Genomic DNA, 19,469 nt, shown 5'->3' with positions numbered 1-19,469 from the left:
ACACTGGACTCTCAGCCATAGTAACGTTTTCAATATGCCGACAAGTTTCCCATATATAGTATATTTCCCAGCCTGAGAGCCCTGCTGAGGCCTCACTGCCTTCCCTTGAAGCAATTAAAGGCATTTGAGATGTTTCTATGCTGATCTGTGGGAAAAGAGCAGCAAGAAGCTGTGACCCCTGGGCTGAGGCATGCCTTGGAAACACCGTCATCGAAAAATCAACACATCAGTCCAGAAGGCCCAGAGGCAGCCGATCTCCTCCTGCCTCATCGGAGAGAGGGCTCCTCTGGATGCTGGAGCAGCAGCCACCGGACATTTCTGAGATGTTTGTTCTATCCAGTGTTGATACTGAAGTCAATGCGATAACTAAAAATAAAGATTGAAAAAAAATAATCATACTGTAGCTATTTGTTCCTGAGTTGTTATGTTTACCCATACCAGCCCGGCTTTCTATTTAGGCAGGCCGGTAACACCAGATGTTCCATCATTTTTGGCCAAACGAGCAGCAACATGGTCATATCCCAGAAGATTTAGCTCGCCAGAGCAGCTATATTAAACACGCCTGTAATTTTCCACTTCAACTGGAAGATCACGCTCCTCTGGGGATGGACCTGACCCACGTACGTGCAGCCAGCACAGCCCTGAGCCCTCACCCGGTTCTCGTCATGGCAGGAGGAGATACCACTTCTGCAGCCCACCAGCTCTTGGTCTGGGAAGGGTTGAGGGTGGAGGAGACCTCCTGGGAGGTGGGGGATTTGGGCTTGGAGAGTGCAAGAAGACTGAAAACTTGGGGCTGGGTGTTCCTTTCTCCGTGCCAAAGCATCTGCTGAGCGCTCCTGTGCAAACCCACTAGAAAGGGGGAAAGAGATCTTCCATGAGTGCCTTGGGGAAATACAGGTTTGGAATCATCATATGTAGGTACACTGGAGGGGCTGTGTTGCCATGTACACTTAGGATCTGTGTTGTGGTGGCAGCTGGGTCAAAGACACCCACTTTACCTTCTGCAGCCCAAGTGCACTCAAGAGTCATTCCTGCGATGCTGACACACAACCCTACCCTATCGCTGGCACCCAGCAACTGCTTACCTATAGCCTCCTGCATTGGAAACAGGGATGGTTGCAGAATCCACCATGCTTCCTGCTTCAGCTGCAGAGAGGTACTTGCTCTTTAGGTGCAGTGAGGCATGAGGGCAGCATGGGGATGCTCTAGGGTGAGCTGCTGCAGCTCCCAGTGACACCGCCATCACTTGGTCCCTGAAAACTCAGGACTCGCGTCCGCTCTCTTGCTGGAGGCAGCACAGTACAGAGAGGGGCGGCTCTGCTCCTGGGAAGCTGTCAGCTTTGCCTGCATAAGCAACTCTTTTCTGTAAGGTCAGAGGGGTATTTCTGGAAGAAAAGACTCTTTTATGGGTGCTGCTGCCAACTCTGATTATGACTGTACTGGTTTTCCTGACACTGATTTTTGTCACACAGGAGGACTGGTCAAGTCTACTCCAGGAACAAATCGACTCCAGGTGGGCAGGGACAGACATCCTGTTCCCATTAATTAACTGTCCATTGTGCATGTAGTTTTAATGACACTGAAGTAAATGAAGCTAAAAACACATCAAGCAGGTAAAACTGTGAAGTTTTAAATGGAATTGGAGGCTCTTGGTCTCCAAATGTCCCCACAGGAGTCTTGCCCTGCCCTCTCCTGTGCTGGGGGAGGCGCGTGCTGCTGAAGCGTGGTGGCCTGGCAGTCACTGCTTAGCCGCCTGCCCGGGGAGCTGCTGCCCGTTCTGTGGGTTACGCTGTGACCCCCTGGCCACTCATTTCTGATGCTTGATTCCACTCCGCAGCTTGTTTATAGACCTTTTGCCACAGTGCTTATTTCCCACAGCCTTTTTTTCCCCTTTACAGTTTCAAATGTAGGACTGAGCCTGATCTCTGCCATCCCCAGCTTTCTTTTCATGGGTAACTGCTCTGCAACTCAGCCATCAGGCCTGCGTGGATTCAGGATCTGGCCAGCTTGGAAAATATTTAGGTACAAGTCGCCTTCTTATGAGAAGAGCTTAGAAGCCTCCCTAAACAGGGGTGAAATGGGATGTCTGGAACCATGCTACTTGGCTTTTTACCACATGGTGAATGTTAACCTGCCAGAGAGGAAAATATCCCCCATGGCAGCTTCTGCTTCCCCAGAATCATCTTTACTACCCTGTTTAGTGCAGGCAGGAAGATTGCATTGCCAGTGGGGTAAGCAGTGACACAAGGTGAAGAAGTTGAAATCGTATTATATTTATTACATACATGAGATACAAAAACAAATTACCAAAATAGTATAATTTTTTTTTGTGAGTCCACAGGACCTTGAAAGAAAAATACATACGTAAAGCGGATTGGTAGACTCATGACTTTTCCAGAGTTGTATGTTTTCTTTTTCTTTCCCCTCACACTCATGAACAAAATACACTCTATGCAATGTGGTTTAAAGATGCTTTACAGAAAAGGATACATTTTAGTGCTGAAAACTGCAGTAAACTGTGCTATATTCCATACTGGTGTTAATGAGGAAGTATAATGGCCATATATATTGCAAACACTAACACAGAGAAAACAAATAAAATGTTCAGTCTTAAATACTAACACAAAAATATAACAAACTCCAGGCCCACCATGAATCGCTGGGTTGTGATACGTGAATGTGTGAGTCCTTTCTCCGTATCCTCTCCTTTTCCTGCAGGCAGAGGTTTTCTCCTCTGGCAATTGCATTATTCATCTCAAAGTCTCTTCTTCTCACACAGTTAGCGCAGTCTCGCTGGAGTCCTGCCCACGGGGTCTAAGTGCTGGTCTGAAGCTGGGACTTCAGTGCAAATACTTTATCTTTCAGATTGCACCCTCAGATACTCTGAGTGGCCAGTTCCAGGCTGGCCGTTCCCTTTATATCATTAATGCCGTTCAACTAGGGGGTCTTCAGGAGTGCTTCTCTTTCAGGGAGATTTTTTCATGTGCCACCTTCAACCTCTTCTTTCCCCAACACAATTAGACTTCCCGCACTGTGAAGTGGCAGGTAGTAAAGTGCTTTATACAAAGAAATATTTACACTAGGGCTAGGTTCATTTCTTAACACTTCAAGGACAAAAGCTCAGAGATGCTGCACCCTCTGGAGCTGGCTCTTTGCAGCCATGTGGTCGGGGTAGAGCCGGCCTCTGCCCTGTGTTGCGCTTGTGCCAAGGCAGAGGGATTTGATTCACTCCAGCAGCTCTGTCCTCGCCAGCACCAGCAGAGAATTTAGCCCCCAAAACCTTCAGTGGGGTGACCAGGTTATAAGCAAGTGGCACCCAATTCTCTTTGATGGGAGCCATGTCTTAACCTAAGGGGATGTTTCTGAAGAGTGGTTGTCACAGCCATACTTCTGCCAGTGCCTACCTACCATTGTGGCCATCACCTTCCCCACAGCAATCACCATGAGCCTCTGGAAGTCATTCAGGATCCCCACTGGTGGCACTGGCAGTGGTGTTTTCCTTCTCAGCTGTAGCGCGTGGGCACGCTTTCCCTCTCTAGGATAGCAGTTTGGGATGATCAGTGGCTTCATAGGAGTTGCTCCAGCATCACACTGTGGTGAGACAAGCATTGCCCTGCCTTTTGTTTCCCTCCATGTAACCATGAGCTGGGCTCAGGCAAACCCCTGGCAAGGAAGCTACAGGCGAGTGAATGAACATTGGCCAGGAAGGGTTAAATCAGACAGTGCCTACAACTCTGAATGCCTCGCTACATGTTTTGGCACTATTTTCTTACATTCCAGTTTTCATCCTAGAGGTCTTCTCTCTGTGAAGGCCATTGCATTTTGTGCATAAAGAAATGCCCAAGGCAGTCGCACACCTCTAGTTGCAGACTCTTTTCAGAATGTCCAGGACCTTTCTTCCGAGAGCTGACTTCCACTGATGGACAAAACTTTTCATGTTGACAATGAGTCTGCCTGTTCGGACATCCTCGTGTCCCGCCACAAGGTACTCCAAGCCTGTAAACCAGCAAAGCGGTCAGGCACTGCACAGCACTACACTTCAGAGGCCTATTGACAATGCAAGGTCAGCCTGGATATCTAGTCCCATGTAAAAAAGGACGTATATGAAGAGATATTTATACATATTGATTCTCTCCTATATTTGTATATTTATATCTATGGAAAAATGACCCCTGTGGCACATCTGCCAGTGAGATGGAGTATACAAACCTTCATTTTGTTGGCTTCTAAATATAAATGGAAGCAGAACTCTGGGTGCTGTGCTACCAGTTTTTATTCCTTATTTGTGAACTGTTATTACCCTCACTTGGCAGCCACCTGCCTCAGCCTGAATACCTGCCTGGAAATCGGTCAATTCAGTGCAGACACACCAGACCCTCTCTCATGGAGGGGAGGCAATACTAGATTTGCTGGTGTGAACACCCCAGAAAAGCCTGAGGGGGTGGCAGGCACACTGAAAAGAGGTGCATTAATTTCTGCCTCCCCAGATGTTTTAGAGACATGACAAGAGTGTCTGGTGAACCTTGCCTGGTATCCAGAAGCTGACAGACTGTGCTGGAGTATGGCCCTGCAATGCCCTGCCACAAGGCTTGCCCCAGCCATCCAGGTCTGTGGTTGGCTTTCAGGGCATGACTTAAAGAACAAATACAGTCAGGCAAAAACTGCTAAGTGTGGAGATGGCTGGAAGCTTTTGGCTTGAATTAGCTAAAGAAACACTGCCACAGATCCCAACAGCCTAAATGGGCCACAAACGTGCCATAAATGAGGAAAGCATAGATGATAATCTCTCCCATGGCAGGATAAGCTCCCAGCCAGGGACAGCTTCTCACTGCAGCAGGACTGAGATACAGCAAGCATGTGACCCCCCTGTAGCCTTTCTCTTTGCACTGGTCTGGGGAGCACCATGTGGCAGTACTAACTGGCTTGGGGAGATGGGTCTCCCCCAGTGCTCTCAGTCATCCCACTCATCTAGGCTGCAGTGGGGAGTCTGCTTGTGTTTTCTTAGGTTTTCATTTTGTAGCTCACAATAAAGAGTGTCCCCTAGTTAAAGGTCAAGCATGTTTTTCTTTAATTCAATACAATTTGTTATCTATTTCATCTGAGGTTTTGGGCACACACATCCTCTCTTCTGCCAAGTAAACACAGGGTATGTGTATGGCAGTATCACCCTTTTCAAGACATTAATTTTGGTGATGCTAATCCTGCTGTTATTGTAACAGCGCTTTTCAAGGGCTCCTAAATTTGTCTCCCTGGAGAGAGAAACATGGCATACACCCACACAGAACAAGCAAATATTGCTATGGTTGCTGATTCTGTAAGGTTTTCTGGATTTTCAACCTGATGCTACAGAAGTGTAAAAGTAAAATGAATCAAATGACTGGGATGTCACAAGCCAGCACTTGAGGCTGCGGGTTTTGTCCTCTGTTGCTGGCAGGCAGTTGTCTGCTTGTTTGTGTCTGTGCTTGGCAAAGCCAAGGAAGAGAAGGGCTGCTGTTTCCTCGCAGACAGCTGAGACCTTTAAACCTTTCAGCTCAGTGCCCACCCAGCAGTCTAACTTGCCTCTGTAGGTGTGTGTGGAGGGGAAGGTGTGCAAGGGTAGTGAATACCCCCTCACAGGAACTGAAGCACATTTACAATCTGAAAACAGCCCATGGAGATTTGATAAATGCTTGGAGTTTTTATTTCTTGCCAGAGACATTCAGAGTCTACCCTCCTTTTGATATCTCTCCAGTGTTGTGCCACAGAATAAAAATACGTCTTTCTTTCTGTTATCTTTATCTTTGATCTCCTCTATGTTTGTGGGAGATGTGACTTCCGTTATAGCTATAAGTCAGGAAATTGTTCTATGTCAGTTCGGCTTTTTATCTGGCTATTGTTGGTTTCTTCATCTGGAGGTCAAAAGCTCTTACTCTTGAGAAAGGGTTAAATCTGCTAATACAGTATTGCCAACCAGTCAGAAATGAATGTGGTACCTGAAGAAAATAATAAGATTTGAAAAACTATCTGGGATCCTTTTTTTCCCCTCTGAAATGATTGAATTGTAAAGATGCACTCAATTGATATTTTCAAGCTTCCCATTAGGACCAAACTTCACAACTTCTAACATGAAAGCTGAGATTAATTTACACTCATGGGATGCCAGCAGCTGCATTTCAAGACAACACCAAGCTTTGCAGTGTAAATCATGACAGCTGGCAAGGGAGTAACACCTGATATGTCAGATGCCTGGACTGTCCCTAAGGACAATTGCACCTCAACACTTCAAGCAATCTTCATCGATCCTGTGATCACTGCTGTCTTTTCCTCTGCTAGGGAAAATCAGTGAAGCTCCTCTGAAGTTAGTGGAATTGCAAAGCTGGGTGTCAGGTGTAGGCTACCCTGCATGCTCAGTGTTCTGACAGCATTCCTCCAGTTCATATTAAGGCAGCCGTATCTGAGCTTTCTTACTCGTGTTTGCATATGGAAAAATAAAACAGCTGTACCAATTTAATTATAGATTTATGGTGTTTTACCAATATCCGAAGTCTTACTGCCCTTAAAACAGTAAAGTCCTGTCTAACACTGCTGATTCATTCGACCCTTGCACCTGACAAGACTTCCTGACTACAGCTCTGCAATCACGGCACCTTGCCTTCAAAGCCAAAGGCAGTCCCTCCGGTAGAGATGAAAGAAGACTACAAACACCTCATCAATGAATAACCTTTTTGCATGATCCAGCCTCACAGACAGCCCTTTCCTCCCAAAGGAAGCTCCTGGTGCTCCACACATAAGGGATGTCTCAGCACTAAGTTGTCATTTTGATTGGTGATTTCCAAGTGATGTGTGTGCCTGATGGAAAAAAAACCTTTATCTGAATTAGCTGATAACTGTTGTTTTATCTCGGAGCTGTAAAGAAAGGTGTGTCAGCTGGAGCTTAGCTTTGCTGTAATGAAGAAAACCCTGAGTCTGCATCTCCTTGTCTGTACCGGAGGCTGCATGCACTGCTTAGCCACCACTGGTTATACTGCATTTCAGTGAAAGAAGGCAAGAAAAAACTGTGAAGCCAAAGCTCTCCTCTCACTTCATAAGAGAGTATCTTCCAAATCCTGAAGATGCAAATGAGTATTACTTTCAAAGAGAGTTTAGAATCTCAGGACAATATGACTCAAATTAAGGTTTAAATGTGTTTTTATGGATTCAAATTAGCATTAGTTTTGAAAAGTTATGTCATGGCGCAATAGGCACTTCCCTCCCTCTGGAAACTGAGACTCATAAAGCTCTGAGACTGTTATTATGCTTCATAAAGAGAATTGTGTGTTTGAAAGTCTGCAGAATGACCCCAGTTTTCTTCTACAAAACTCAGACTTGATGGAGGTTGCTGTTGGAATCCAAATGACATAACAGCCTGACACTGGGCTGCAATCTCTCTCAGCTCACTGCCATGAGGGGATGGAGAGGTGGGCATGGAATTTGTGTAAATGTGGTGGGGATGTACTGCTCAGGGAGTCAAACCTACCGGGATTGAGAATGGGACAAGTGCAGCCTCTGTTAGTCCAGGATTCAGGGTACAGTGTCCTCTTGCCCCGGAGAATCTTCAACTTTGTAGATTTTAAGACTTTCTTGATCTTCACATTGACTTCTGCATGGGAGCCCTTGTCATGAGCTGACAAGATCTTTGTCTTGATCACTGGGAAGACACAAATTAAAAACTAGGTATATATAAACTACTTACAGTGCTCTCTCTTCTTTTCTTTTCTTTTTTTTTTTTGGTCTAATGCAGGTGTCTGGGTGAAGCAATGAGGACTATTACTTAATTACAGTGGAGTTAGCCTGATGCTCCTTGCTGGGGATGCCAGAGTCAACTGCTAGGGGAGTACATCCATCCCCATACCTGTGGGCAGGAATGCTGCCAGTCGGTTTGGTCACAGCCCCTGGACCTGCCATGTGGGCAGTGGGAGAATCCCAATGACCTGATTTCCAAAACTTGTGAGAGCCCCATTTTCCCGAGAGCTCAGAAAAGACTTTGGCTTCCTTAGCACTTGTGGAAATCAAGTGGAAAGCCCTTTAGGGATGGACCTGGAGGCTTTGCTGACCTTGCCCTGGGCAAGCCAGGCAGCAGGCAGGGGTGTGAGGAGCTGCCCACATCCCACTCTGGTGAGCACTCTTGCTGCTGGTCCTCCTGCTTTGCACACCTGCTGAATACAAATGGAGTAGTGGAGATGGAGACATTGGTGGGGAATGAGGCAAAGCATTGAGTATTTTGAGCTCACAGATACCCACAGGCACACTCCTGCTGCCTGTATTCCACCTGCTGAGCCCCTGCACTGTAGAAGCTCAGGGTTCAGGTCCCATATGTGACCCACCCCCTGATCGTGCTGATGACTACCTTCACTGGTAGGTGTCATGGTATGGTGGTGCTTTATTCAGCTCTGCATGCTAGGAAGCTCAGGGAAAACCCTTCCTGCAGTATGGCCTCCTGAATCTCATGATGAGCCTTATAATTCATCTCTCTCCAGTTCAGCTGACACCTTTGCAAGTTGAGTGATGAAAGGATAGGAAGCCTGAGTGCACTTTAGATAAGATTTATGAACTTGGGTTTTTGTGACTTTTTTCCTTATCTTTTGCAAGATTAAACACAGTCACTATGGTGGTCAGGGAGCAGTGCAAAGCAGAATCAGACTTTCTGTTAGTATTGCTAAACCAGGACTATATTTCAACAGCTGGCAGCCCCTTGAACTTCCCTTTGTGGGTTGCTCCGCAGCCTGCAGAGGTATGGGTTATCTCTGTGCATTTTCAACTTCAGTGTGAGATGAAACAGGTGAAAGAGACCCCTGGAAGACTGTGAAGGAAGGGAGTGCTGTGCAGAGCATTCCTTGTTCTGCGGCAGTATGAAGGAGGTGGTTCACTGGCACGCACCAGAGAAGTCTGGGAAACAAACTGCCTCCTCTCATTCATTTAGATCCAGTAGACACATGGACAGTATACATCACCCCATTGCAACAGGTGAACTTTGTTGACAGGGGGCAGTTTTCAGTGGATGAAGGTGTTTCCTCAGCATAGTGTCTTGTGTGGTGATCACTGTCCATCCTCACATTCAGTGTAATTTAGATTTAGTGATTTCTATGCTGTGCTTGGAACATCTGGCCTACAGATGGAGTTTCAGTGACTCATTTTTGGCAACAGTACTTTACAATTTATCTAGACAACCTCTCCGGCGCATTGACAGTTCTAGTCCTCCCATGATTTTAACACAAGGGTATTTTGGTAGCAAGAGAGGTGCATAAAAGACCAAGATGTTTTACCCACCTTAACTTGGCACCATGATATCTATATATTTTGGAAAGGTCAAAGATCTGCCCTTAGACTGAGTAGCCCATGGTTTTGGGGTACTCCCAGGTTTGCTGGAATGGAGCAGTACACAGAGCAACACATCTCATGCTTGACGCTCTTGGACCGACTTGCAGAACCTCCTTTTATGTCCCTGCCACCTCATCCACAACTCACCATAGGTGTACTTCATTCCGCAAAAGACCTTGGGATTCCCTAAAACTTGCTCTTTACATTCGCATTTACCTGGGGAAAGAAAGGAAGCAAACAGCTGTGGATTGTACTCTAAAAGACAGGACCTGCAAAGAGGTTTTCATGTGGTCTGCAAAGACCATGCAGAAAAAGCCCTATTTTCATTCCCAGACTGAATATACAGTCTTAGTGCAAGGGCAATTATTCCTTGTTTACAATTTGAAGAGAAGGGAAACAGAGGCCTTATTATTTTGCCTTGTTATGCAAATAACACGCATGTCTTTCCCTGTGGTATTTTCCACACCGTAATGTACCAGACAAAATATTAAAAGGAAATGCTGCAGAGGTTAAGGCAGATTAATGACTTCCGTGATCTTAGAACAAAGAATAACATGATATACTTATTTACGTTCAAAATGAAGTTGCCCAGACAAATGATGGAGCTTTCCTCTCAATTAACTCAATTATTGTATCTTTGAGATTTTATCGTGCTGCTTTCTGAAGATGGAGGAAATGACGTTTGCCTACTTGTATGCAGTAATTGCAAGGGAGGACGGCTTGATACTGCACTGTGGGGTCAACCTGCCTTGCAGCAGCCTCACACTGCACCCATCTCCTCCAGACTATGGCAACAAGAGGGAAACAACTTCCCCAGCTGAAGCCATAGCTGTAATGCTAGGCCATAACTGCATCAGGAGCTGCAATCGATGCCGAAGTTATTGTGGGTATCGGCAAAATAAATTCTCAGTTAGAAACTTCCCAATTACCTGCCAATTACCCCCACCCTCTAAATGATGTTGCTGGTTTGCCCAGCATCTAGTAGTTCTAGCAAATACAAAGACACATTTAAAACGTAGCCAACGAAAACATGAGAGTATTCAGCCTTGAAATTCAGAGCTGGGGCTGCAAATTCAGGCAGGCAACTCTTGTCCTACTGACAACTAAATGCTGGGTGCATGGAGCATCTGCCTAGAGGGTCCTCACATTGATGGGATGAGCCATAAGACTTCTCCAACTTGTGGAGGGGAAGGAGGTGGTCACACAGGATGCTAATGGCAGAACATCCATCCCCTCCTACAACTGACAGGGTGCTAAATACAAGCTAGTGCAGAAGACTGCATCTGCACTGGCTGCTGGTCGAAGGGAGGGGGCAGGGAAACACACATGAAGCTGCTGTCCTACCGGAGTGCCGGAGCGCTGAGAAGCCCTGCTCATCCTCCCAGCCCCAGGTGGGCTCGCTCTCATTAAGCACTGCCTGAAAAGGAGGCGCTTCATTGTGCCAGGTCACATCTGAGCTGTTGGAGGGAAAGGGACATGGTCAATCTGGAGCTAGTGGAAAGCAGGGCCTCTACCAACCTATCCAACATGACTGCATGTCTTGGTGATGTTAAATGGCAGGAGCAGTTTTGCCAAGTGAACAAGTTGAGTATTGTCAGACAGGGTCATGAATCCATTTTGGGTTTAAAATAAATTAGAGGGGTTTATATGCTATAAATAACCCTAGTGTGGTAAAAAAGAAGCAACATATAAGATACAGAGGGTGAGTTGTTATTAAAATGTAGTCTTCTAAAGTCAGAGCTTGACTCCAAGTCCAACACAAGCTGAGTTGCAACAGCAACAGTGTTCAGTTTTGGTCTCCTCTCAGATGTCCTTGAGGGCCATATTTTGCTTGTGGAAAGGAAGCACCTGTGAAGGTTATGGAAAACACCCAATACATTAACACCAGCACTGAGAGCCAATGATCAAACATTGCTGGTGCCATGCCCATGGTGTGCCAGGCACCCAGGTGAACCACAGCCTCAGCTCCTGCTCTGTCCCCAGTTCCTGACCATACCAATCCCAAATATGGTATATAATGGATATTTTTCAGCTCATGTGCCATACATAAATGGGGTTGGTGCGACGCCATCCCTGGGATGGAGATCCTGGGGGTAAGGTGAGGCTGGGAGCAGATGCCCATGCTCCCATGGGATGGAGATCCCAAGAGTATGGTGAGGCTGGGAGTGGATGTCCGGGCTCCCCATCTCACCTGCTGCTGCGGCAGTCACCCGTGTGTGGGTCGCAGCTGCGGGCACAGTCGCAGGGGCGGCAGCCGTAGGCACCGAAGCCCCAGTAGCCGGGGAGGCAGCGGTCGCAGCGGGGCCCTGCCACGCCGGGCTTGCAGGGGCAGTCACCGGTGCTGGGGTCGCAGAAGGTGCCAGGGCCCAGGGGGAGAGTGGCTGATCCCAGGGGGTGGCAGGAGCATGCTGTGGGAGAGAGCATCTGTGAGTGCAAAAGCTCTGCAGAACAGAGGTGCAGGATATGCCTGCGATAACACTGCCCTGCCAAGGACACCGGTGGGGTTTCTGGGCTTTGTTTTTGACTCTCACCCATATACATCTGAGCAGTCCCCCTTCAGAATCTGTACGATTTTCACTTTTTGAGCTATCTTAATTAGTCAACCTACACTGGTGTCATGTTATGTTTTGCCGAACAGGCCTTTATTACTTTCCTTGTAGCACCCAGACTCCAGTTCAGCCAAATACCCAGGGATGTGCCTGGCTTGCAGTGATGTTTAAGCAGCTGTGGGTGCTTCACTGAAAAAATACATCAGAGTGCAATTGCTTTCTAAAGTAATAACAACTGTCTTGCATCCAGGAGGTTAAACCCCCCTTCAGAACAGTCATTTTAATTGAAGTGGAGGCTGACCAAAGAAGTACCCCTCTGTCTCTGTCTGGTTTTCTTTTAAAGCCACCAACTAGTAGTTTCTTCACTGAACGAGTAGCCAGGTATTGGAACAGGCTGCCCAGGGAATGGTGGAATCCCTGTCCCTGAAGTATACAAAAACTGTGTAGATGCCCTTGGTGACGTGGTTTAGTGGTGGACTTGGCAGTTCTGGGGTAATGGTTGGACTTCATGATCTTGAATGTCTTTTCCAACCTACTTAATTCAATGACTTAAAAACAAACAAACAAACAAACAAGAATGAGGACACCAGTGGCTCAGAGATATGCTTTTGGGTACACTCCAGGACATGGGTTTGAAGAGTGCATGTCAGAAATGCCAGCTGCTCTTTTTGCCTCTCCCACAGCCCCTCACAACAGAACAATGCACTAGAAGCATAATGGGACACACTGGAAGAAACGGCCATTATCACAAATTAGAAAGGATCCCTTAAAATAGGTGGTGTGAAATTTTCCTTGCCTACTGCTTAGGATTTTTCTTTGGCATGAATGCAATTTGCGACTGTTGTGAGACTGCAGTCTTTTTCTCCCCAAATACGTTAACCTTTTCAAACACCAGAAATACACCTAACAAAAGTGTGATCCAAACCTCTGGACATTTGGCCTGGCCAGCAGGCAGCGTGATTCTCCCCACAGGATCAGTAGCTGGGTGACTTGTGCTCTCCTGCCCTCAGGGTTTGGTTCTCTGACGGGGACGCGTTATGATCAGCTTTGCGCATTATGGCAAAACATTCCCTGCTGGAAGACTTCTGTCTAAAGCTCCATTTACATAAAAATGAGATTTCCTGAGAAAATTTCATTTTGGGGGAAGTTTTTCACCAAATTCCAATGCAAATATTTTGAGTTTGCAACCTGAAAGCAATAAAGCAGAAAAGCCACTGCATACAGCACTGCCTTTCTTTATCTTGAAATACTTACTGCTCTGTGCATATATTTAATTTTGCTCTGACAACATTTTTGTGGTTTTGGGGATTTGACATACCTGGAGTGTCATTTCAAAATATTAAAGGATAGGTTAATATTGGCAGTTAACTTAGAGGCGACTACGATTCCAAAATCTTTGCCAAAGTAATCCTCTATTTTTCCCCACCCTTTACATTCCCAAACAAATATAATTATATAAAATTAAAAGATTAGAAAGCCTCTCCACAAACTGCATTACGAGCTGCAGGCAGTGAACTCCAGTACCTTTAATAGCATAGTTGTCAGCAGTGCTCGCCTCACATACCATTCTCCTGAAATCTGTGAAGTGTTTTACACCTGATACAGTCTAGTCTAATGCTCTTTTCCTACTAGATGCGGTGGGTATTTCTGGCATTCCTCGGCCCCTTCAGGGGAAATATCAAGCACTTAAAGCTCTTCTATTCCCCTGCAGTCAGTGAGCTAAACTCAGTGCTCAGAGAGAGATTTGGTCCTGTTTCAGTTGGGTTTCAGCTGTTTAACACCCAGCCCCTATTGGGGATGGAGCTTTTAATATTTTAGACTATGTTTTCACACAATTTGTTTTCCTAATGGAAAATTTCATGGCAGTGGCAATACCATGGTGAGGCAAGAATATTAAATTTACAAAGGCTGTTATGAAAAACATAGCAGCAAGCTCATAGGCAATTAAAACAGCATTGAAAAATAAGCATGTTGTTAGCTATATTTTTTAATAAAAGCTTCAAAGAGATGTGCTGCAAAGGCTGGTCATTTCTGTAAGGGCTGAGCACCCACATCCATGAACCTTGTCCTTCCGGGCTGCTCCCCTGTGAGCTCCCCAAGTCGCCAACCTGCTTTCCATTGGTGGCTGGTGAATTGAAGCTTTTTGGTCTTGCACCTTGGGTGGAGACTCAAGGTGATACTAAATGCCATTAAGCTGGATATTTTGGGTGGCAAACTCAGAAGATGGTAAACGTTTGTGAGGTGCTGCAGTGGGAACATGCCGAGCAATGCAGAGACATACAGTGCACTTTCATCACTATGCACTGAGCACAGAAATGAGAATCTAAAGCTCAAATGTTAGCTCATTGTACCAGCTTCGAAACAGATGGATGAAAATAAGACCAAATGTGTCCATACTATGGCAATGGCAGGAAGAAAAGACTGCAGGAATGATTATGCAACACTGGCCAGCTGCAGCTACTGCTCCTTCATGAACTGTTGCACCGAGTGTTGGTTTTAGACTCCATTTTCCTCCTTCCACCCAATCTGCACCTCTCTGTAGTAAAGGCTGTAGGAGACCTCCTCCAGAAAGGCAAGAGGAGCAGCTGAGCAGCAGATAAAGCAGATACAGACAGTGCTGGATGGCACTTTGTGGTGGATACATGTGTGTAGAGTGCAAGACTCTCAGTGCAAGGCTTTGAGATGGTGCCTGTCTCATGTGCTAGTGATAGTGGCCACCCCCCTGCAGAGGCTAGTAGTTTCCATGGCCAAGGAAGCTCCTGTGTGAGAAGGGCTGGCTGGGCACCACTAGCCTGGGTCCAAGACACAGGCTTTATCTTTTTGCTTTCTTCGTGATTTGTAAGCAGCATTGTTTAAATATTCACCACCCTGTAGCACGTAGCATTATTCTGCCCATGGCTTACACACACACATGAAATAACAGCTGCCTGTCCTGGCATGTCATGTCCTGACTGGCATCAAAACCCAGCGAGTGGGACTCCAGAGGAGCTGGATTTCCCCACCCTGGATTGGTGATAGCATCATGGTTTCTTCAGCTGCCTGCTAACCTTTGGAAATGACAAAAATTTACCCTCAAAACCCTACAGTTGAAAAGCAAAAATAAATTCAGCAATTATAAACCCAAATTTATTGTCTGCAATTATACTGTAGCTGAGGCTTAAAAATTCATGAGGGATGTAAAGAAAAGGACCGATAGGTATAGCAGGGGAAAAGAGTCATCAGATTGCTCTTTTAAATGGGAGAATGTCTTGTTTTATCGGGTACACACCTACTTCTGAGCAAATATTATATATGCTCTTCACCTACAAGAATCTTTAAAGTATCCTTAAAGATTATGGCTTAACAACTCCTTTATTTACCTTGACCTTGGTATGTTAAAATTTTCAGTGCTGCCCTGCAGTTGAGCAATAATGGCGCCTTGAGCCAGAAGCAAGCAGTCAATGCTGTGGCCTTCCCCAAAAGAATAACAGGGCACCATGCACATCCCTTGTTATTACAGACCATGGCATGGTCCTTGGAAATGTGCCAGGCACAGGCTGTAATTGCTCTTATATAATTTAATTTAACAGTCATTAGTCATTTGCTATGGCCCTGCAAGCTGCTGGGCTCCCCCGTGAGATGCTGGTACCCTGAGTGTAGGGAGCATCCCCTGCAGTGGGAGACCAGAAGGGCAATAGTAAAGGGATCCTAAGGAGGAGAGCATTTGTGAGGATTTGAAAAGGCCAGAGAGAAAAAAAATCTGTGTATTTGTAGCAATACGGTCTCTGAAAGGAAAGCATTCAGATGACGCCTATGTTTTTGCAGAACCCTATTTATGCTGGGGTTATGAGTACTTCATGCTGAGATACTTGGGTACCTCATGCTCTGTAACTCATAAATACAAAAAAAACCCCAACAAGTACATGCACTTAATGCATAAGGTAAATAAATATAGGTGTTTTCACACTCTACTCAAGGCTATCTTACAGTTCTTGTCAAATATATATTACTTTTGGCATTTAAATACCAGAGCTCATGGATACACAGTTGGTCCATAAAGAGGCTGAATTGCTGCATGAAAGAGTAATGGAAACAAATTTATAGTCTTTATGTCAGGCACATTTATTTTTTTTATAAATACGTGGAATGCCATGGGCCAGTGATTCAGAGATGGGCGCAGAAAGTCAAGAAGGCCAAGCACTGGCATACATCAACAGAAATACCCATTAATTATCTCATCTCCACTGCTTCCTCCTGCCCAGAAGGGCTGGGAGGAACTTTTTAATCAAGTCTCCTGGGATTTGGCTAACACAGAGCTAACGGAGTGATGTAATGCCTGACTTCATTAGCACTGGGCTAACTTGCACACAGGCACACGCACACTGTTGGCAGCCTTCCCTTTGAGCTGTGGCTGTTTTGCAGAAATATGTCCCAAGACCTCTGTTTTCATCTGGTTTTGCAAGGAAGAAGTCCCTGTGCTGGCTAGCCCAGGAGGTGCCATTTGACTTCCTCTTGGACCCTCCAAACAGCCTCTGGGATTGTACTGGATGTTTCGGCACCAGGAAAATTCTATGATAGGTTCCTTGTGAAACTCCATCTCCTTGATGGGACATCACAGGAGATGGTGGCCACTCCAACCACCTCCAAAGTGAAGGACATTATTTTTAGGTGTCCAGGAGACTGCACTCAAATCAGTGCCAAAGCCTGAGGTGGCTTCAATACCCTCAGAAAAGTGTGTGGTCTTCCCTGATAGGAGCTGGCACATGAAGAATATCATGAATTACAGCCCTGGCAAAGGTAGCACAACCCCAGTAAAAGCATATTTAGGAGCTTGAGGGTCCCATACAGAATTTATTTCAGTCTTTTCTCCTGTGTTATCTACCAGGAGTTAATTAATCCAGTTGGGTTTCTTTAATCAGCAAGGATGAATCTGTGAGCTAGAAAGAACCCCTTAAGCCTCTACTTTTTACCTAAGTGCAATATTTAAACTTCTTTTTTTTACTAAAAACTCCCAAAGAAAAGTTCATTGCTTAAGTTCTGGCAATAATTATGTAGGAAAAGTATCTCTGATGTTTCAGAGGAGAAGACTTGGAACTCTGATGTACACAAGAAGGTAAAGGAACTTAAAAAAGTCATTAAAATCACTGTTTAAAAATCAAATCTGTGTACATACTACAGCAGTGAAATAATTATTTACACAAGTAATGGAGAACTGTGGTCAATGCTGTTTTCATAAAGAGTGTTAGGGCTGTAAAACAGGCAGTTCCGCTGCTGCTGCTCCTCCTTCCAGTAAGTGAAAGGAGAAGAGGAGGACTTCAGTGACAGGCTGTCAGAGCTGTCTCATGAGGATCATGCTGAGAGAGGCTGAGAGCTGGGGTTGTTCAGCCTGGAGAAGAGAAAGCTTCAGGGAGACCTTACTGCAGCTTTTCCAGTGCCTAAAAGGGGCCTACAGAAAAGCTGGAGAAGGACTTAATACAAGGGCCTGTAGTGACTGGACAAAGGGAAATGGTTTTAAACTGAAGGAAGGTAGATTTAGATAGGATATTAGGAAGAAGTCTTCAGTATGAAGGTGGTGAGGTGCTGGCACAGGTTGCCCAGGGAATCTGTGGCTGCCCTATCCAGGGCAGTGTTCAAGGCCAGGTTGGATGGGGCTTGGAGCAGCCTGGTCTACTGGAAGGTGTCCGTGCCTGTGGCAGACAACTAGATGATATTTAAGGTCCCTTTCAACCCAAACCATTCTATGATTCTATGATGTGCAGTGAAGGAGTGGGACAAAATTGCCTGACCAATTTGGTGGCCTTTTATGATGGGGCTACAGAACTGACGGACAGCGGTAGAGCAGTTGATGTCATCTACCTGGATTTGTGTAAAGCGGTCGACACTGTCCCACACAACATTCTTGTCTCTAAATTGGAGAGACATCAATTTGATGGATGGACCACTCGGTGGATAAAGAACTGGCTGGATGGCCGCACACAAAGCGTTGTGGTCAATGGCTCAATGTCCGGCTGGAGACCAGTAACGAGTGGTGTCCCTCAGATCGGTGTTGGGACTGGTCTTGTTCAACATCTTTGTTGCTGACATGGACAGTGGGATTGAGTATGCCCTCAGCAAGCTTGCCGATGACACCAAGCTGTGTGGTTCGGTTGATATGCTGGAGGGAAGGAATGCCATCCAGAGGGACCTTGACATGCTTGTGAGGTGGGCTGATGCCAGCCTCATGAAGTTTAACCATGCCAAGTGCAAGGTCCTACACCTGGGTCGGAGCAACCCCAGGCACAGCTACAGGCTGGGCAGAGAAGAGATTCAGAGGAGCCCTGCAGAGAAGGACCTGGGGGTGCTGGTCGATGGGAAAATGAACATGAGCCTGTGTGCTCACAGCCCAGAAAGCCAATCATATCCTGGGCTGCATCAAAAGGAGCGTGACCAGCAGGTCGAAGGAGGTGATCCTGCCCCTTTATTCTGCTCTCGTGAGACCTCACTTGGAGTATTGTGTACATTTCTGGTGCCCTCAACATAAAAAGGACATGGAACTCTTGGAACAAGTCCAGAGGAGGGCCACGAGGATGATCAGGGGACTGGAGCACCTCCCATATGAAGATAGGCTGAGAAAGTTGGGGCTGTTCAGCCTGGAGAAGAGAAGGCTGCGTGGAGACCTCATAGCAGCCTTCCAGTATCTGAAGGGGGCCTATAGGGATGCTGGGGAGGGACTCTTCATTAGGGACTGTAGTGATAGGACAAGGGGTAATGTGTTAAAACTTAAACAGGGGAAGTTTAGATTGGATATAAGGAGAAAATTCTTTCCTGTTAGGGTGGTGAGGCACTGGAATGGGTTGTCCAGGGAGGTTGTGAATGCTCCATCCCTGGCAGTGTTCAAGGCCAGGCTGGACAAGGCCTTGGGTATTATGGTTTAGAGCGAGGTGTCCCTGCCCATGGCAGGGGGGTTGGAACTTGATGATCTTAAGGTCCTTTCCATCCCTAACTATTCTATGATTCTATGAAAAGTTGTTCCCCACCTGACCATGCAGACAGGAGTAAAACTTCATATAGCCTCCCAACCTGGAATGCAGCTCCCTACTGCAAAAGGGTTTCTCTTACTTTAAACACAGGTACTTCTCCTTTGAAGGAGAGAGATGTGCTCAGTGTCCCCTCAAATGACACAAGCAGGGTGTCAGTTAAGAGTTTTTTTTGTCACTCACGAATGTCCTCCTCCAGATTTGGGTCAGTGAGGAGAAATCTGGTGAAGCCAGTGGGTGGCTGTATATGCAGAGGGAAGAGCATTCCTTCACCCTATATTTAGCTGACCAGTGTAATGTACTCAGCATGGTTTGGGGATCCGGAGTCCCCCACACTGAGTCACCATCCTCACAGTGGTCCCTGGAGAGCGTGGCTTTTGGATTGCTGCTTCTGCTTGGGAAATATTTAATTTCACATATGGCCAAGTCATTGCCTTTGGCCTGGCCTCCTCTGTGTCATGCCTTGTGGAATATCACTTAACTCATGTTCCTGTCTCTTCCTGCATACCCACCTGCTGATGCTGTGAACACGCACTGGTGGGCAATGCTATTTATCAGCTGTTGCCTGAGGCACCCTTCTGAGGTTGAG

The 19,469-nt window shown here is 46.2% G+C and overlaps 1 protein-coding gene across 2 annotated transcripts in view; it reads right to left on the bottom strand.

The window, feature by feature from the left end:
* Positions 1-2,257: 2,257 nt before the first annotated feature.
* The window catches only part of NTN4 (netrin 4), a 47,523-nt gene continuing 30,311 nt past the window's right edge, over positions 2,258-19,469 (bottom strand). For both annotated transcript variants that reach the window (XM_061351247.1, XM_061351248.1), the window contains exons 6-10: positions 11,528-11,744; positions 10,681-10,793; positions 9,484-9,552; positions 7,496-7,666; positions 2,258-3,996 (exon numbers count right to left, since the gene is read on the bottom strand). In XM_061351247.1, the coding sequence (XP_061207231.1) occupies positions 3,860-3,996; positions 7,496-7,666; positions 9,484-9,552; positions 10,681-10,793; positions 11,528-11,744 (707 nt within the window). In that variant the 3' untranslated portion in view covers positions 2,258-3,859. The remainder of the gene's footprint in view (positions 3,997-7,495; positions 7,667-9,483; positions 9,553-10,680; positions 10,794-11,527; positions 11,745-19,469) is intronic.

The sequence above is a fragment of the Neopsephotus bourkii genome, unplaced genomic scaffold, assembly GCF_033783945.1.
Source record: "Neopsephotus bourkii isolate Nb327-2 ecotype Australia unplaced genomic scaffold, CSIRO-AGI_Nbou_v1 NB_567, whole genome shotgun sequence".
Taxonomy (NCBI): Eukaryota; Metazoa; Chordata; class Aves; order Psittaciformes; family Psittacidae; genus Neopsephotus; species Neopsephotus bourkii.
The sequence above is the reverse complement of the archived record's forward strand: the minus strand, read 5'-3'. Positions and strand labels throughout refer to the sequence as shown.